At 47.4% G+C, this 16,040-nt stretch overlaps 1 protein-coding gene across 3 annotated transcripts in view; it reads left to right on the top strand.

Annotated features, from left to right (window-relative positions):
- The window catches only part of ARHGAP9 (Rho GTPase activating protein 9), a 1,031,694-nt gene that overhangs the window by 638,427 nt on the left and 377,227 nt on the right, over positions 1-16,040 (top strand). For all 3 annotated transcript variants that reach the window (XM_069653585.1, XM_069653586.1, XM_069653587.1), the window contains 2 exons: positions 5,340-5,401; positions 6,254-6,341. In XM_069653585.1, the coding sequence (XP_069509686.1) occupies positions 5,340-5,401; positions 6,254-6,341 (150 nt within the window). The remainder of the gene's footprint in view (positions 1-5,339; positions 5,402-6,253; positions 6,342-16,040) is intronic.

Below are 16,040 nucleotides of genomic sequence, written 5' to 3'. Positions count from 1 at the left end.
GAAGAGAGGAGGCTCCATAAGTTGGATCCTAGGAGAGCTTTCAGTTTCTATCTCTCACGGATGTCCCGGGTCAGAGTGGACGATCAGCTGTTTGTTGGTTATGCTGGAAGGCATTTAGGTCAGGCTGTTTCCAAGCAGACCTTGTCCAGATGGATCATTTTGATGATCTCTGAGTGTTACCGTTTGGCGGGAAAGGACCCTCCAGTAGGCTTACGGGCTCACTCTACTAGGGGTATGGCGGCCTCCACGGCTCTACAGAGGAGCGTTCCAATTTGCAATATTTGCAAAGCAGCCACATGGCCCTCTGTCCATACTTTTGTGAGACACTATTCCTTGGACTCCATCCTTGGGCAGGATTTGGCCTTTGGTAAGCCAGTCCTCTATTCAGCGATTTCATTGGGCATTCTAATATTCTAAATTTGTAAACATTTTTCCCACCTCCATACATCGGTACTGCTTTGGGAGTCTGTCATAGATGTGGAATACGTCGAAGGACACAATCCCCTCGAAGAACAAGTTACTTACCATATCTGGTAACGTTCTTTCGATGGGATGTTCCTCCGACGTATTCCACATTGAACCCTCCCAGCCTGCCCCACTACAGAATTTATTATGCGATTGCAGCTTACATTTCCGCAAGGTTTTCTGCAGTCATACTGGCAGGAGATTGGTGCCACACGTACTGGGAAAAAACTTCAACTGAGGCTGTGGGCGCCGTGCGTCCTATATATAACATGCAGTGATGTCGACCCTCGACGGAGGCCCTCAAGGGACAACGTATCAACGTCATCGATGCAGGACGCCTACGCTGAAAATGTTTCCCAATCAGCACAGCTGTGGTCATTACCTGTCATAGATGTGGAATACGTCGGAGGAACATCCCATCGAAAGAACGTTACCAGATAAGGTAAGTAACTTGTTCTTTTCTGAAAAACAGTACCATCTGTTGGACGTAAAAGCAACACACGCTATACTAAATATTTGACTGAAAAACAGCGCCATCTGTTGGATGTAAAAGCAGCTTCAGATCTGCTTCATTCTCAACAGAATGAATGCGACAGCCTGAGAGTGGCTGAAAGATGTCAACGAGAATCAGCAGATCAGCGTCAAACACGACTCCGTGCTCAGCAATCATGCAATTTCAATTGCCTTACATTCTGGTACAACCCAGCTGATGATTATAGTTTGAGCCAACATGTTCTCATCGGCACCATGACTGAAGTGTGTCATTATTGCAAGGCTCTGAAATGTAATGGAGAAACTAAAGGAATGTGTTGCGCCGCTGGGAAAATTAAACTGCCTCAACTTGGAGAATCGGCAGAGCCATTAAAAACTTTGTCTGTCGAATATACCCCTGAATCAAAGCATTTCCTATCTAACATCAGGAAATACAACTCATGCTTCCAAATGACGTAGTTCGGTGCAGAAATTGTAACAGCTCAATTCATGCCAACTTGCGTTTGCAATCACCATCAACAAAGCTCAAGGCCAATCGTTAGAATTGTGCGGTTTAGATCTAGACACGGATTGCTTCTCACATGGATAATTGCCCTACAGTCGGCATATCTGCACAGACAATGGAACAACAAAAAATATTGTATACCCACAAGCATTATGAAATTAAACATATTAGAAACTTGCGCTTTCTCTTTTCTTTCTTTTCCATTTAACCAGATTGATCCACAGCAACGCGTGGCCGGGGACAGCTAGTATGACATAGAAAGAATTTTGGACCGATGAGGAGTCCATAGAATAGGGGTATTCAATAGTCCGTACAGAACATAGATAGAACAAATTCAAAATAAATTTGAAAAAGTATCCAAGGTACTTCTATTGTGACCAACATAATACAAAATGAAATAAACATATGAAGAGAACAGGCAACACAATTTCCCACAGAAATTGCATATATCAAAGAATTACACTTTCAAAAGTGCTGTCTGGATAACCCCCATCTTAGAAAGGAAAAGAAAGAAAAGCCATCCCCATGCCAATATTAATCTAGCGAATAAGGGAGTTTTTAGGACCTGGGATGTGGCTTTAGGCCGCAAACAAACAAATTCATTACTGGCCTTCTACTTCTGGACCTCCTAATAACTCCCTTATTTGCTAGATTAATACCGGAATGGGGGGTGGTTATTCTCTTTCTTTTTCTTGCTTTCTTATTCCAAAGTTTCTTAAATGTATGTTCAAAAGTTTCTCAAATGTATGGCAATAATTCCAATACCAAGTACTGGGACGGGAACGATGCACAAGTTCTATTGAATCCTCATTGGATCACTTCATTCTCCTCTGCTCATGCGCAATGAGGCGATTACCAGTAACAGCTCCTGGCAACGAGCTGGATCATGCACTACAGTTCCACACAGGGAGATGAACCGCACAATAACATTTCTTACCAGAGCTGAACTGTGCTACGTTCTTTTCTCTGCGACATGCTCCAGATCTGTACGTGCAGCTTCCCCTTGGCCTACAATCTCGCTCTAACCCTCTGCTGACATGCACACAGCCTTGTGCTTAAATGCAATGTCGTTACCAATCCCGGTAGGCTTTCCTAAGCAGATGCAATGCTGATGTCTATAACAACTTGATTCAATGCAGCCACAAGTCACTGCTACTATTTAAACTACTCAGCCTTGACAAACAGTTATGAAAAATGAGTTCTGTATAATGTTCCTTATGCATTTAACACAGTCTCACTCTAGAAAGCTGCACTCCTAACTGGATTCCTCCTGTAATACTGATTTTCTTCTGTATACTATAGTGTGTTGGGCCTAAAATAGGGGAACTAAAGACAATACAACCTGCCTGGGGGAAAACTCTGATGAAAAGCAGTTAAAGAATCCTTTGTACATTCCAGGATGACTGTCATTGTTCACCAAGCCAATCAGCCTCAATCTCCATCTTGGCTTGGGATTCCTGATAAAACCTTAGTTAAGGAAAATACCGTTTACCGATATATTCCCCACGCTAACTTGGTGAATCATCTCCCACTCTATCTACATTCACTGGCCCCCTGCTGTACCTGACGGATAGGAGTCATCAAAAGTCAGAAGCTGATTAGCCCCACCACAAACCAGATGTGAGTAAGGCACTCTAATTCTACCTTGTTAAAAGCAGACATCAGATCTTCCAATCATTTTTCATAACATGGAGGGCCTCCCACCCATATAAAAAGTATCAAAGTCTGCAAAATTGTTGGATTATATCATCTATCCTGGAGATCTGATCAGTAAGGAAGGATTTGCTGTCAAAGGTTTGCTTGTCCACGTGGTTAGGACTATTGCTGCATTGATGGCCAAAAGCAGGCATTAATTGAGGACATTTAATAAGAGTCCAAATGGGCCACACCACATTGCTTCTGTAAACATTGTTCCATGGACACTGGTTTAGGGGTAGGCACAGCTTTGAAAGGCAATTTTGCGCAATAGTTTTGGCTGAAGTATTCACTTTCATATTCGGGTTTCCTAGGATTCTGACAATAATCGGTAGCTTTGCAATCTGTCACGAGTATGGATGAAAGGTGTGGGACTCCAAGGCTCAGATGGTTCAAGGGCTTTCATTAAGATTTCAATGGGCCTTATGGCCTCTTCCTCCCTGACCAAGGTGCTTCTAACCACCAGGTTAGTAAATACTGATTATTGATCCTTGCTGTCTAGGTTATGACTTGTCTTTCTTTGTGTAACCTCCTTTGTGGATTCCTAGGCTGTCCCTACTCTCTCCAGTGGTTAGTTTTTCTAAAGGGGTATTGGGATGTGCCTTACAGACACTCCGCCTGACTGGGCCTGCTTTCTATCAAACCCACGTATTCCTCTGCCTCTCACTATCTGATTTTCTTCTCTCACTTCTCTCCTCCTTCCAGCTCCACCCGCCTCTCACTCTTTCTACACCCTGCATTGTCCTCCTCTGTCCATGCAATGTCTTTCACTCTTTCTAAGCCTCGCCTCCACTCTTTAATGTTAGTACTTTCTACACAACACTAATACTCCCTCCTGTGCACAGCTATTCCCTCCTTCAGACTACACTCTCCCCGTACTACTATTACCACAACTCCTTTCACTCACACAAGCACTTCAGTCTCACTCCTTACACTTACTCTCCTAGCCACATTAGTTACACCACCAAATGCTCTGACAAATCAGGGCCACTAGCAACCACTAATTAATGCTCTAAAAACCATCTTCACAGTACACTCCACTGTCCTTCCTCCTGCTGGTCTCCTGGTCTGCCACCTCCACCTCTTCTGATGTCATCTGCACAACCCACACTTTCCTGGGATTCCTATTAACCCCCTTCCTATCCGCTGGTTGAACTGGTTTTCCTTGACAATCTGCTCCCGTCTTCCCTGCCAAGAAGGTATTACATACAGCAAAAACTTTATAATCAACGCCTCCTTTCACTGTGCAGGGTTGCCGCAAATCACTAATGGCGTCTTAACAGTATCACAATTTGTGTTAGGGAGTTCTGGCATGTCCGGACACAGGGTAAGTTCTTTTTGGTGGAGTTGACGTTCCTCGTTCTGTTGTTTGCCTGTCTTGGTGGGTTTTTCTCCTACCGCTTGTGCCAGGCTTTCGGCAAGTGTGCCAGTCTTCAGTTCCCTCTGCCCTGACTCTCTCTTTCTCTGGTTGAACTTTTATGTGCTATGCTTTGGGGTTCTTCTGTTTTCTCTTCTTGCTGGTCCCCTTCTCCCTTCATCGGGGTATTTCCCGAAAAGAGAAGAAACCCAGGGCCAGTGGAGTCATAGGCATGGGGGGGATGCAAATGGTTACTGCACGTGAAGAAGCTGCCACTTAGGGCACTGGATGGGCAAAGAAGACTGTAATGTGGGTCCTCTCAACTGCCACTGTCCCTCTAGGGTGGGACTGGCTCTGGGTTTCTACCCACCCCAGGCCAAGAGGGGTTCCGAACCCCTCTTGACAAGGTCAGTATCCTGGCTATGACATATTACTCACTGTAGAGACCACTGTTCTCGCAGTCTATAGTCTCATGTCTTCCATATAGAGTCCTCACACCATCCCCTATTATGTCTAATGAGAGCCCACTATTATTGCTTTGATAAAACGTATTTACAATTGAAGATGGGAGCGTTTGTGATGGAGGTCCAGTGGCTGTGCATGTGCAAAACACACTTTTTTCTAATTTAAGCCCACGTCACACACCCTTCCCTGCATGATATCCCATAAATATGCAGGGAAGGGGAGTCTGGATTAAGAGTCCAATAGTCACTCGGGTGAGTAACTTGTGAACTCTATACTGCTTTCTTTTTTAAAGCTGTGTTATCGTTAAGAACATTAATCTGTGATATATCATTTTTGACTGTTTTTGTTTCCATACTTCAGGAGGTGGAAAAAGCTGGTCAGTTGAACAAGACCAAGATAGCAGAAGGGGGGCGAAAACTGAGGTACTGGATAGGAACTATTTATTTATTTATTTATTTTTAATTTTATTGGGCTCCGTCAGAAAATAACCATGAGCTTGTAGGTTGTGTTGTGGTAACAGAGTGCGTGAGAGCGGGGAGATAATTCATACTTTTAGTTGCAATCTGCAAACCTGTTGAGTGGCTTGTATTCCTGTTCAGAGGGGGACATCATGGCCAGACAGTTCAGGCTGGACTGCTCTGCTCCCATTGATGGAAGGAAAAAAACTGATTTGCATATGTCTGCTCCGCTTGTCTAATGTCGTAAATGGACTAAAAACGACACCATGAAAGCTTCCCAGAGAATTGCCAGTGAATATGATTGACTTGCATGTTGGCATTCATAATTCTTTGATGGTTGTGAGTCTCCATAAGTGAGAGGGGAATGCCCAGATTGGGTCACTTGGCGAATCAAGCTGGACCTCACTGATGTTACCCAACAGGATGGATCATGCCTGGGGTTGGCTGTTTTCTCGCATAAAAGAGGGTGTGGCCGAGTATTGGGGCAGCCGCTTTCTATTGTTTTCAGCACCGAGCATGTGTAATAGCACAGAGAAACGATTACATGGAAGATGCCCAAAGCAATGCCAGTGCTTAGGATGAATTCTAAGCTGTTCATTCAACACTTTCTCCTGTCATTTGTTCCTCATCCATGCAACAATGGTAATCTGACACCAGAGGAAGTCATTGTAATTGTAATTGGTTATTTATAACACACTTAATACCCAGAGGTTTCTAAGCGCGGCCCCGGGATCGAACCTGTGTGGCACCTGAGCTGTTGTCCCAAGACAGTTTTGCTTGTACTAATACTTCTACCTGTTTTGTATCTTATCACAGGAAAAATTGGAACCCTTCCTGGGTGGTGCTTGCTGGGAATAGTTTGGTGTTCTACAAAGACCCAAAAGGACAAGCGCCATCTGGATGGGTATGTAGGAATAGGGCTTTAATATTTCAACAAGTCTTAAAAGTCAAGAACCGGACCTTCTATTTCGTAACAGTCATTTCTATTTATCTCTTTGTATGGCAACATATACCTTGAAACATCAGGCCCATGGCTTTCTGAACCTGTGTTTAGCAGCTCTTGCCAATTGGGGTTTGTGAGCATTACAGAGGAAGCATTGCAGTGTAATGTGATGGACATGGGCTGTCAGGGCTGGATTAGTTGGGAGACTTAAGGGACATCTCAGCAGAGCCCAGATACTGGTGGGGACTCAAAAACGTATGTGTTCAAGTCCTTGACAGATTTTGTGCCTGTCCTATTTACATATGATATGATATGGCATTTGTAACGCGCCTATACACAAGTGTTTCAAGGCGCGACGAGGCGGGGGGGCGAACAAGGGGAGACAGACAACGATCCTACTAGGCCAGATGTCATTCAGATCGCGCAAGTGCAAAGGGTAGAGGGAAAGGGAAAAGTGCAAGGGGGAAGGGAGAGGGGAAAGTGCAGTACAGGGTTAATAGCATACAGCAAACAGGATAAATAACAAGGGCCAGCTGGTGGCAAGTGTGAAGTAAGTGCAGACAAGTGCTGGGAAGGGGGGCTGTAGGGTTACAGACACAGTCCCGTAGTGCAGGGGTTGCCATGGAGGCAGTGCAGGAGAGAGTGGCTGGGCCAAGGACTGAGAACGGTGAGTGGCCCAGTTGCAGATTCAGTGCAGTTTCAGTAGTATTAGCAGGTGAGAGGGGGAGAGAAAGCGGAGGCAAAGAGGAAGGTTTTGAGGTGCTTCCGGAACCGGAGATGGTTTTCCTCAAGTTTCAGGGAGGCAGGAAGGCTGTTCCAGAGGGAGGCCCCTGCAGCGGAGAGAGATCTGCCCCCAACTCGTTGTTTGGAGAAGCGGCTGACCCTGAGGGAGTTGGAGGCGGATGAGCGAAGAGCTCGAGAGGGAAGATATTTAGGAAGAGAGAGTTGAAGGTGTTTTGGCCCAAGGCCCCAGACGGCCTTGTGGACAATGCAGAGGGTTTCGAACTTTATCCTCGCAGTCACTGGGAGCCAGTGCAGAGATTTCAGTCCTGGAGAGATACGGTCCCTGGGCTTGAGGCCAAGGACAAGTCTCGCAGTCCTAGTCATAGCATGCTCCCTGGTCCTCCCAGAATAAATAATCATCCCTGCTCTTAAGCAAAAAAAGTCAACATCCTTTGTTATGTTTGTGAATTTCGATCACCTTGCATTCAGCTAGGAGACCCAGAGTCCTCCCTCACAACATCTCCTTTCCAATTGGCCAGCATGTTGTTTTTACTGGCCTATCGGGGACTGACAGCAGGGACGTAATTTCACCAAAATGCCTGGGGTAGCGGAAGTGACATCACTCGGCCCTTGACCCCCTGATGACATCACAGATGTAATTTGACCCCACCACGAAGTGATATCGCGGGAAGCTATGGAACATGACCCTTCACCAGCCACTCCAGATGTAAAGAGCCACATGGTGCTGGCCATAGCCCAGGAGCTTGCATTACAAAAAAAAAGCTAATTTTTTTTCTTCTTTTTTTTAGAGGTCGCAAGGGAAACCACAGAGGTCTCAAGGTAGACCTCCGAGGTCGCCATTGCGACCTCTGGTGACCCTTAAATGACGTCCCTGACTGGCGGGCTTAAGCCGGCCCCCCTCACCAAAGGCCCACAATGAAAGCCCCTGTCTGCTCCCTGTCCGCTGCATGGGCGCTCTGAGTGGCCCACTTACACGCCTCTCCAGCCCAATGGGATCGGCGCTACAGAACTACCTGGTGGTTCCAGAACGTATGCACATGGGTTAGTTTCCTCTTCCTCAAATGCCCCTCCCCCCTTGACTTTCCCAGTTCCACTCTCCTCTCCCTGACTCTCGCTCTGTCTGCCTGTGGCTTTACTGTGTTTCACCTTTGCTGCTAATTGGAATCTAGCTGTGCCCCTCTGGCTTCACTGTATTTGACCTTTGCTACTAATTCGAATCTAGCTGTGCTCCTCTGACTTAACTGTATTTCACCTTGCTGCTAACTCGAATCTAGCTGTGCCCCTGTGGCTTCACTGTATTTCACCTTTCCTGCTAACTCGAATCTAGCAGTGCCCCCTGTGGCTTCACTGTATTTCACCTTTCCTGCTAACTCGAATCTAGCAGTGCCCCTGTAGCTTCACTGTATTTCACCTTTGCTGCTAACTCAAATCTAGCTGTGCCCCTGTGGCTTCACTGTATTTCACCTTTGCTGCTAAATCGAATCTAGCTGTGCCCCTTTGGCTTCACTGTATTTCACCTTTGCTGCTAACTCAAATCTAGCTGTGCCCCTGTGGCTTCACTGTATTTCACATTGCTGCTAATTCGAATCTAGCAGTGCCCCTGTGGCTTCACTGTATTTCACCTTTGCTGCCAAATTGAACCTAGCTGTGCCCATGTAGCTTACTGTATTTCACCTTGCTGCTAATTCGAATCTAGCTGTGCCCCTGTGGCTTCATTGTATTTTACATTGCTGCAAATTCAAATCTAGCTGTGCCCCTGTGGCTTCATTGTATTTTACATTGCTGCAAATTCAAATCTAGCTGTGTCCCTGTGGCTTTACTGTATTTCACCTGGCTGCGAATTCTAATTTAGCTGTGCCCTTGAGGCTGTAGTGTATTTCACATTGCTGCTAATTTGAATCTAGCTGTGCCCCTGTGACTTTACTGTATTTCACCTTGCTGCTAATTCGAATCTAGCGGTGCCCTTGTGGTTGTACTGTATTTTGTTTTTGGCGGCACCCCGTGACTTCTTTGTGTACCCTGTCCTGCTGTTCCTTTCCTGTGCAACCCCTCCCCCTTTCTCTCCGCTTCACCGTTCCTCTACATCACTCATGGTGCTCACTGTTTCCCCTATCTTCTCTCAACTGTTTCTCCATTGACTATCCTTCCTTTCTCACTAAGTCTGGCAGGAAGAAGTTCAAGAAGGATATCTTGGTCTCACACCCTAGTCTCCCTATTGCTGACACCTACACCAGCGCATCCTGGAGACAGACCCTCACCGACATCCTCTTTGTCATTCTTTCGCCAGACCTATGGACCCCCTATATGGTCTCTGTGTTATTTTCTCTTCCTCTCCAATTAATGGTGGCACCCGGTGGGAGGCCCTCCTGGACCCCTTGCACTCCTCTAAGTTAATCATTGATGTCTACCTGAATGGCACTGTCCTGGTCCAAAGTTTTCAGGCCAACCTTCTCCTCTTTGATAGTCGCTTCCTGCGCCTCATCAACTTCCTTGCTTCTCCTGCTGTGCACTCTCTCTCCTTTCTGACTTCCTTGCCTCCCACCTCTACCTCCTCCTCTCCTCCCCTGCCCCCCCCTTGGGCTTCTTCTACAAATTTGCAGTACATACCTCTGATTTCTACCCCTCCCCGGGAATTTTTCAAGGCTAGCAACTTTCTGCATATCGCCACTCTCAACTCTCGCTCAGCTGTCAAACACTCCACTGACATCTGCCACCTCCCGGAAGAACTAGGTCTCACCGAGACATGGTTCACGGCCAGCTCTGTCACGAGCTTTGACACTCTCCTCCCTGATGGCTACAAGATCCTCTCCATGCCCAAATCCAACAGTCCCGGCTGTGGTGTAGCCGGGATCTTCCCAGAGTGGATTCCTGCCTTTGTGATTCCGATGCAGGCCTACTCCTCCTTCGAATACCTCATCTGTAGTCTTTCTCTCTCTCCCGGCCACTCTCTCACCATTGCTACTATTTATCGGCCTCTTGGTCCAACTTCCTCTTTCCTCTCTGAGAGGGCCGCCCTCTCCTCTCCCCTCCTAGCTACAACCACTCAACTCCTCCTCCTCGCAGACCTCAATATCCACCTCGATGCTTCCTGTCCCTCCTCTGTACTCTTTTGTGACCTCTGCGACTCTCTCCGTCTCTCTATCTCTATTCTGCCCTCAGGCCTGCCTCACTCTGCAGGGCACACCCTAGATGTTCTCATCTCATCTGACCTCCCCCTCTCTAACCCACTTACCATTCCTCTGTCTTAGAGCAATCACTTTCTCCTCTCCTCCCAGCTCTCCCTTTCTAATCTGCAGGCCAAGCCTACTTCAACACTGCCACCCACCTTCTCAGTCATCCGGCCCATGAAGCGTGTGTCAGTTGAGGCTTTCGCTGCCACTTTCTCTCCCCCTCCTCCACCTCTGGCTGACTCCCATTTTGACACTGCCCTTTCCATGTTCCAGTCTCGATGTTCTTGCCCCTGTCATGATGATCCGCTTTAAGCCCAAAGCCAAGTGCAACTCTTGGTTCGACTCTGACCTAGTTACCCTTAAACGCAAGTGTAGGGTGGATGAGAGGAGCTGGCGGGCTTCGTGTACATCATCTGACAGACTGGCCTGCCGCTTGCTCCAAAGGCAATATCGTCTCTCTGTCTGCACCAAGAAGAGAGCCCATATCCAAGCCTGCGTCTCTGCGGCTTCTAACAACTCTGCCAAACTCTTTAAAATCTGCAAGGAGCTAGCCAACCCTGTTGCAGTATCTACCTCTCCTCTCCCCTCCCAGGCCCTCTGCACAGCCCTGGCCTCTCATTTCATCTCTAAAACCCAGGACATCCTGTCCGCCCTCTCGTCCTCTCCCCCTCTTCCCTCTCCTCTACCTCCAGCACCCTGCTACCGCCTATCCTCCCTCTTTCTGTTCCTTTCCTCTGTTCTCCCCTAATGAGATTTCCAGACAAGTCTGATCTATGAAAGTCTCGTCAAAACAGGTTCTTCCCTGCTTGCCCAAAACTATCAAGGACCATATTGAAACCCTTGCTCCTGCACTGGCTGACTTCTGCAACCATTCCTTTGCCTCCGGAGCCTGCTCGTCCTCTATGAAGCACTCTTTTTGTGCACCCTCTTCTCAAGAAACCCACAGCTGACCCCTCCTGCCCGGCTAACTATCGCCCAATCTCTATCACTCCTTTCCTGGGCAAACTCCTGGAAAAGCTGGCCTTCTCACAGCTTAATCTTCACAGCGGCTCTGTTGGCTGTCTCCACGATCATCAGTCTGGCTTCAGAGCAGCCAGAAGCATGGAAACTGCTCTCCTGAACATCTGCGAAAACCTGCTTTCCAAGCTTGATTCTAATATCCCATCTGTCCTTATCCTACTCAATCTCACTTCTGCCTTTGACACGGTCAACCATGCCATCCTGCTTAACCGCCTACATGATAACCTGGGTATCACCAATCAGGCCTTGGCCTGGCTGACCTCCTTACTCTCAAACTGACCCTCCCAAGTCCAACCTGGGTCCTTCCTTTCCTCTATCTCACTCTCTACCTGTGGTGTTCTCCAGGGGTCTAACCTCTCGCCCTGGCTTTTCAACCAATACCTGGCACCCCTCACCCACTGCATTGACGCTCTCTGCTCTAATTTTCAGTGCTATGCAGATGACACTGTGCCACCTCTTTTCCCTCTCTCATCTCTGACTGTTTGTCTGCAATCCAGGAGTGGTGTCCCGCCAATGGCCTCTACCTTAATGCCAGTAAGACAGAGATCCTCCTCATCGGCTCACCTGCACCTTCCTTTCCTTTCACTCTCTGGCTGGCCTCCCACCTGTGAGGCTAAGAATCTCGGGGTCATTTTCGACTCCATGCTTTTCTTTTCTCCACACATCTCTGACGTCTCTAAGAAGTCAAACTATCAACTTTACCTCCTCAGAGGTATTCTTCCTTTACTCTCCTACCCCCAGAAGCTCACAGTCTCGCGAGCTCTGGTTCTCTCTAGGCTGGACTATTGCAACTGCCTGCAACTACTCTCCGCCCTCTGCAGCTCAACGAGAACAGAACTGCAAGCCTTGTCCTTGGCCTCAGGCCCTGGGATCATATCGCTCCAGATCTGAAATCTCTTCATTGGCTCCCAGTGGCATCTAGGATTAAATTCAAGACCCTCTGCATTGTCCACAAGGCCTTCTGGGGCCTGGGTCTGCAATACCTTTAACTTTCCATTCATAAATGCCTTCCTACTCGAGCTCTCCGCTCCTCCAACTCCCTCAGGGTCAATTGCTTCTCCAAGAAATGAGTTGGGGGTAGATCCCTTTCTTCGGCTGGGGCCTCCCTCTGGAACAGCCTCCCTGCCTCTCTGAAACTTGAGGAGAACCATCTTTGGTTCCGGAAGCACCTCAAGACCTTCCTCTTTGCTTCTGCCTTCGCTCTTCCTCTCCCTTGCTGATCTGTCTTCTTCAGCATTGGGCACCCTGATTTCGGGCCTAGATCCCTGCCCACCCAGTCACATACCTGCACTGCCTCTTGGCAACCCTGCACCTGGGTCTGTATGTGCAACCCCACAGTCCCCTTCCTGCACTTATTAGACACCTGTTGTCTGCGCCTTATTCTTGCACTTACCACCACACTACCTGTTGTTTGGTTGATCTCGTGTTCAGCACTTTCCACTCCTCCCCTGCCCCTTGCAGACCCCCTCCCTTGCACTTCTGCGTTCTCAATGTCACTGGGCCTAGTAAGATCGTTGTTTTGTCCTCCCTCGTGCCCCTCCCTTGCCTCGTTGCGCTCTGAATCACTTGTGTATGAGCGCAGTACAAAGAAACTATCATGTCATGTCATATCATGTCAGACCCTTTAATAGACCCTGGTGCAGTTCCACCCAAATCATTAAACTTTAAACTTTAAACTATTAACTTTGCCTAGTGATACAACAGGTCAGATTTTGGGGACCCCATTGGAATGAAATGTTGGGTGCTCTCCCCAAAAGTGTTTTTAAATTAAAAAGGAACAGAAATGAAAACATAAACATTTAATGTCCTTCGAGACTGAGGCAAACTGAATACTGCACTATTTTTCTATAGGGATTTTCCACGTTGCTGCCTCATACTTTTCCCAAAGGCAACTAGACCTGTTTTACAGGACCAGAGGCTAATCCAGCGATAAATGCATGCAATTATAGACATCTCCTGTGACAAGCTTATTTCCTGAAACTATGGACAAACGGTGAGCACTGTTCAATTTGAAGCACCTGCCTGTCGGTTTACACATCACACCGATTTACAAAGTACTATTTCAAAAAGCTGCAGTTTTGAAATGCCTATTGTTGGGGCTACCGTTCTAAAATCAAGCAGGAAATCCTAAAAGTAGCCCACAAATTGCACCTGCATTAACAGGATATTGTTTCATAACCAGTAGGACAACTGCTCTGGCAATTGTATGAAAGTAAAAGTAGGACCTTTCATATATCGTACATGCATGTTTGCAACCTGGTCAATGGGACTTGTTTTACTAACCGTGGAAGAATGAAAGGCTTTTGTCCTGCCTGGGATTTAAACCTCCATTCTTAGGTCACAGATATCTGTGCGGCAGGTGCTCAACCTCGTGAACTGTCTCATCAGAAATCAATAGCAAGTACACATTTCTTTGTTCAGCTCAAAGTCCATTACAAAAATATAAAAAAGAACAGCACAGATTGGCACAATAACATATATTAAATACAACGGGGAAAAAATAAACCATGCCAAATAAACTTGTACAAATAAAAGGAAGGCACATAGACGCATTCAGTAGAACATTTCCAGGATTATCCATTGCGAAGGTGAAGGGGTGCCTCGGGAAGAGCACCACAGCAGACCCCCACTGCCCTCGCAGCCCCACTGCTCCAGGTGCTGACCTCGCTCCCATAACAGATATGCCCGCTGCCTCCATATTGATCAAATGAGGGCTTCTATAGCAAAAACAACGGCACTTGCAGTGCAGGAATGCCCACACACGTGCCTCTTGCCAGTGTGTTACACTTGCCCGCCTCAGAAGGCGTGCACAGGAAAATAAAATGGGCTACGGCACTTGCCCCCAATCACCAGAGCAGAGGCGTTCATGGGGTTACGCTTGGCCCATTTATGCTCGTTGCAAAAGGCTGAGTACGAAAGCCGGATCTGACCTAAAAGGTACACATCTCCGAGAGCCACATAGCACCTAAATATGACTCCTGGCCCTCACGGCGCTTGAAGTCCCTGGAGGGCTACGGCTATCGCCCTCCAGTAGGATACTTTGATGACCCTCAAGATCTCCCCAGTAATAAGTGGGTGCAGCCCATAAGCAGGCAAGGTGAAGGGAATTTTAATGTGACTAAACCAAGGGAGTGACAATGTCCTCCACAGAGCTATCCCCTTTCTGCAAATGGGTCATAAAAACGGTGTCCCTCTTCCCTACCCAACCTCATCATGGCATCCTCACCAAACTACCTTAACTCCATCTCCTCATGTACCAGAATAGTTGAGGAGGAAGCTGAATGTCTTTTAAGTTACTTATTTTATTTATTTAGGGCATTTTTCTAGCATGGACCTAGCTTTAAAAGGTAGTGGCCTAGTGTACAACAATGGGTTCATAGAAATATAGGTAAGGACACAAACTTTACATAAGGGTGCATTATATACAATTAACCAACAGGAGCAGTAATCAGGGCTAAGCTTGGGTGGGCTGCAGGTTGGATCAGCATTGTCTACAGTGCAGGAAGAAGTTGATTCTTGAAGAGGAGGGTCTTGAAGTCCTTTCTGAATTGCATTAGGGTGGGTGCAAATATAATGTTGATGAGTATGAGGTTCCACAACCTGGGGGGCGTAGATCAGGAATGCGTGTTTCCTATTTGTGTTCTTTTTATGCCTTTTTGCAGCTCTGATCTGGCTAGGCCCTGGCTCCTTGTGGATGTCTTGTCAGGTAGGTAGAAAGGAGCACACTAAGCAATAGCTTTGCAATTGATGCAGCTGGTCTTGAAGGTGATGTGTGCTTGTTGGGGCAACCAATGTAGATTTGGCGAGGGAGTCCTCTGCTGCTTGTAGGCTTTCCACTTTTGTGTGCCCCCTTTCGTAGCGGGCACCTGTTGTAGCCATGGCCGTGCAGTCGTTGAGTGAGGCGGAAACAGAGTGAACTGGAACTAGTGGTGAAAACGCAAAATACGCACTTCATTTCAGGGTGAGCTCACTTTTCTCAAACTGTGCTTTCCAGGAGCCCTACGAAGAGCCCCAATTCAAGCTAATCCTACCATTGAAATGCTCCAGGGGAATTTCCCCAGTGATTATCTTTTACCTGAAAAGCTGCCGCAAACCCCACAATATCCCATCTCTTTATAGCTGTTTATTTCTATCTCCTTTGCTGCACAATCGCTGGTCAATGTTTTCATAGTCAACATAAAATGGCGTCTTGGGCACATGCGCTGATATGGCCACACTCAGTGCCAATCCAACCATGCACGTGCTGCCGACCCTGCCTGAGCGAACAGGGGCACCTGAGGCCAGCTGTACGAGGTTTCTCATTTGTCAAATAACTATTATCTTTCACCCTGGCGTCTTTGCCCAGATCCTCTGGGTTTGTGGGATCAAAGCTGCATGCTCTGTGTCTGGGCTACTTGTCCCCATCCATTTCTGTCCAGATCCCATGCCCTGCTGCAGCCTCTCTCATAGGGCTCGCTTGCCTCATCTTCACCGATGGGAATGGGTTTCCACGGCACAGATTTTAGGATCTTCACCACCAGGCAGGTACGCACATTTCTTTATTCGCAGGCACCTAGGTGAGGAAACTCATTTGCGATGGCTCCCCAGATCAGGAGGGGATCCTCTAATCCTATGTCACATCGGGAGGCATGAGGTACCGGCAGTTTTGTTAAAGCCCTCTTGCGGCCTAATTCTGGCAGCAATCCATGGTCGCTGCCTCACCTGCCTATCATCAACCCCAATACCT

This window comes from Ambystoma mexicanum, chromosome 3q (assembly GCF_040938575.1).
Source record: "Ambystoma mexicanum isolate Mex_15411 chromosome 3q, UKY_AmexF1_1, whole genome shotgun sequence".
Taxonomy (NCBI): domain Eukaryota; kingdom Metazoa; phylum Chordata; class Amphibia; order Caudata; family Ambystomatidae; genus Ambystoma; species Ambystoma mexicanum.
The sequence above is the reverse complement of the archived record's forward strand: the minus strand, read 5'-3'. Positions and strand labels throughout refer to the sequence as shown.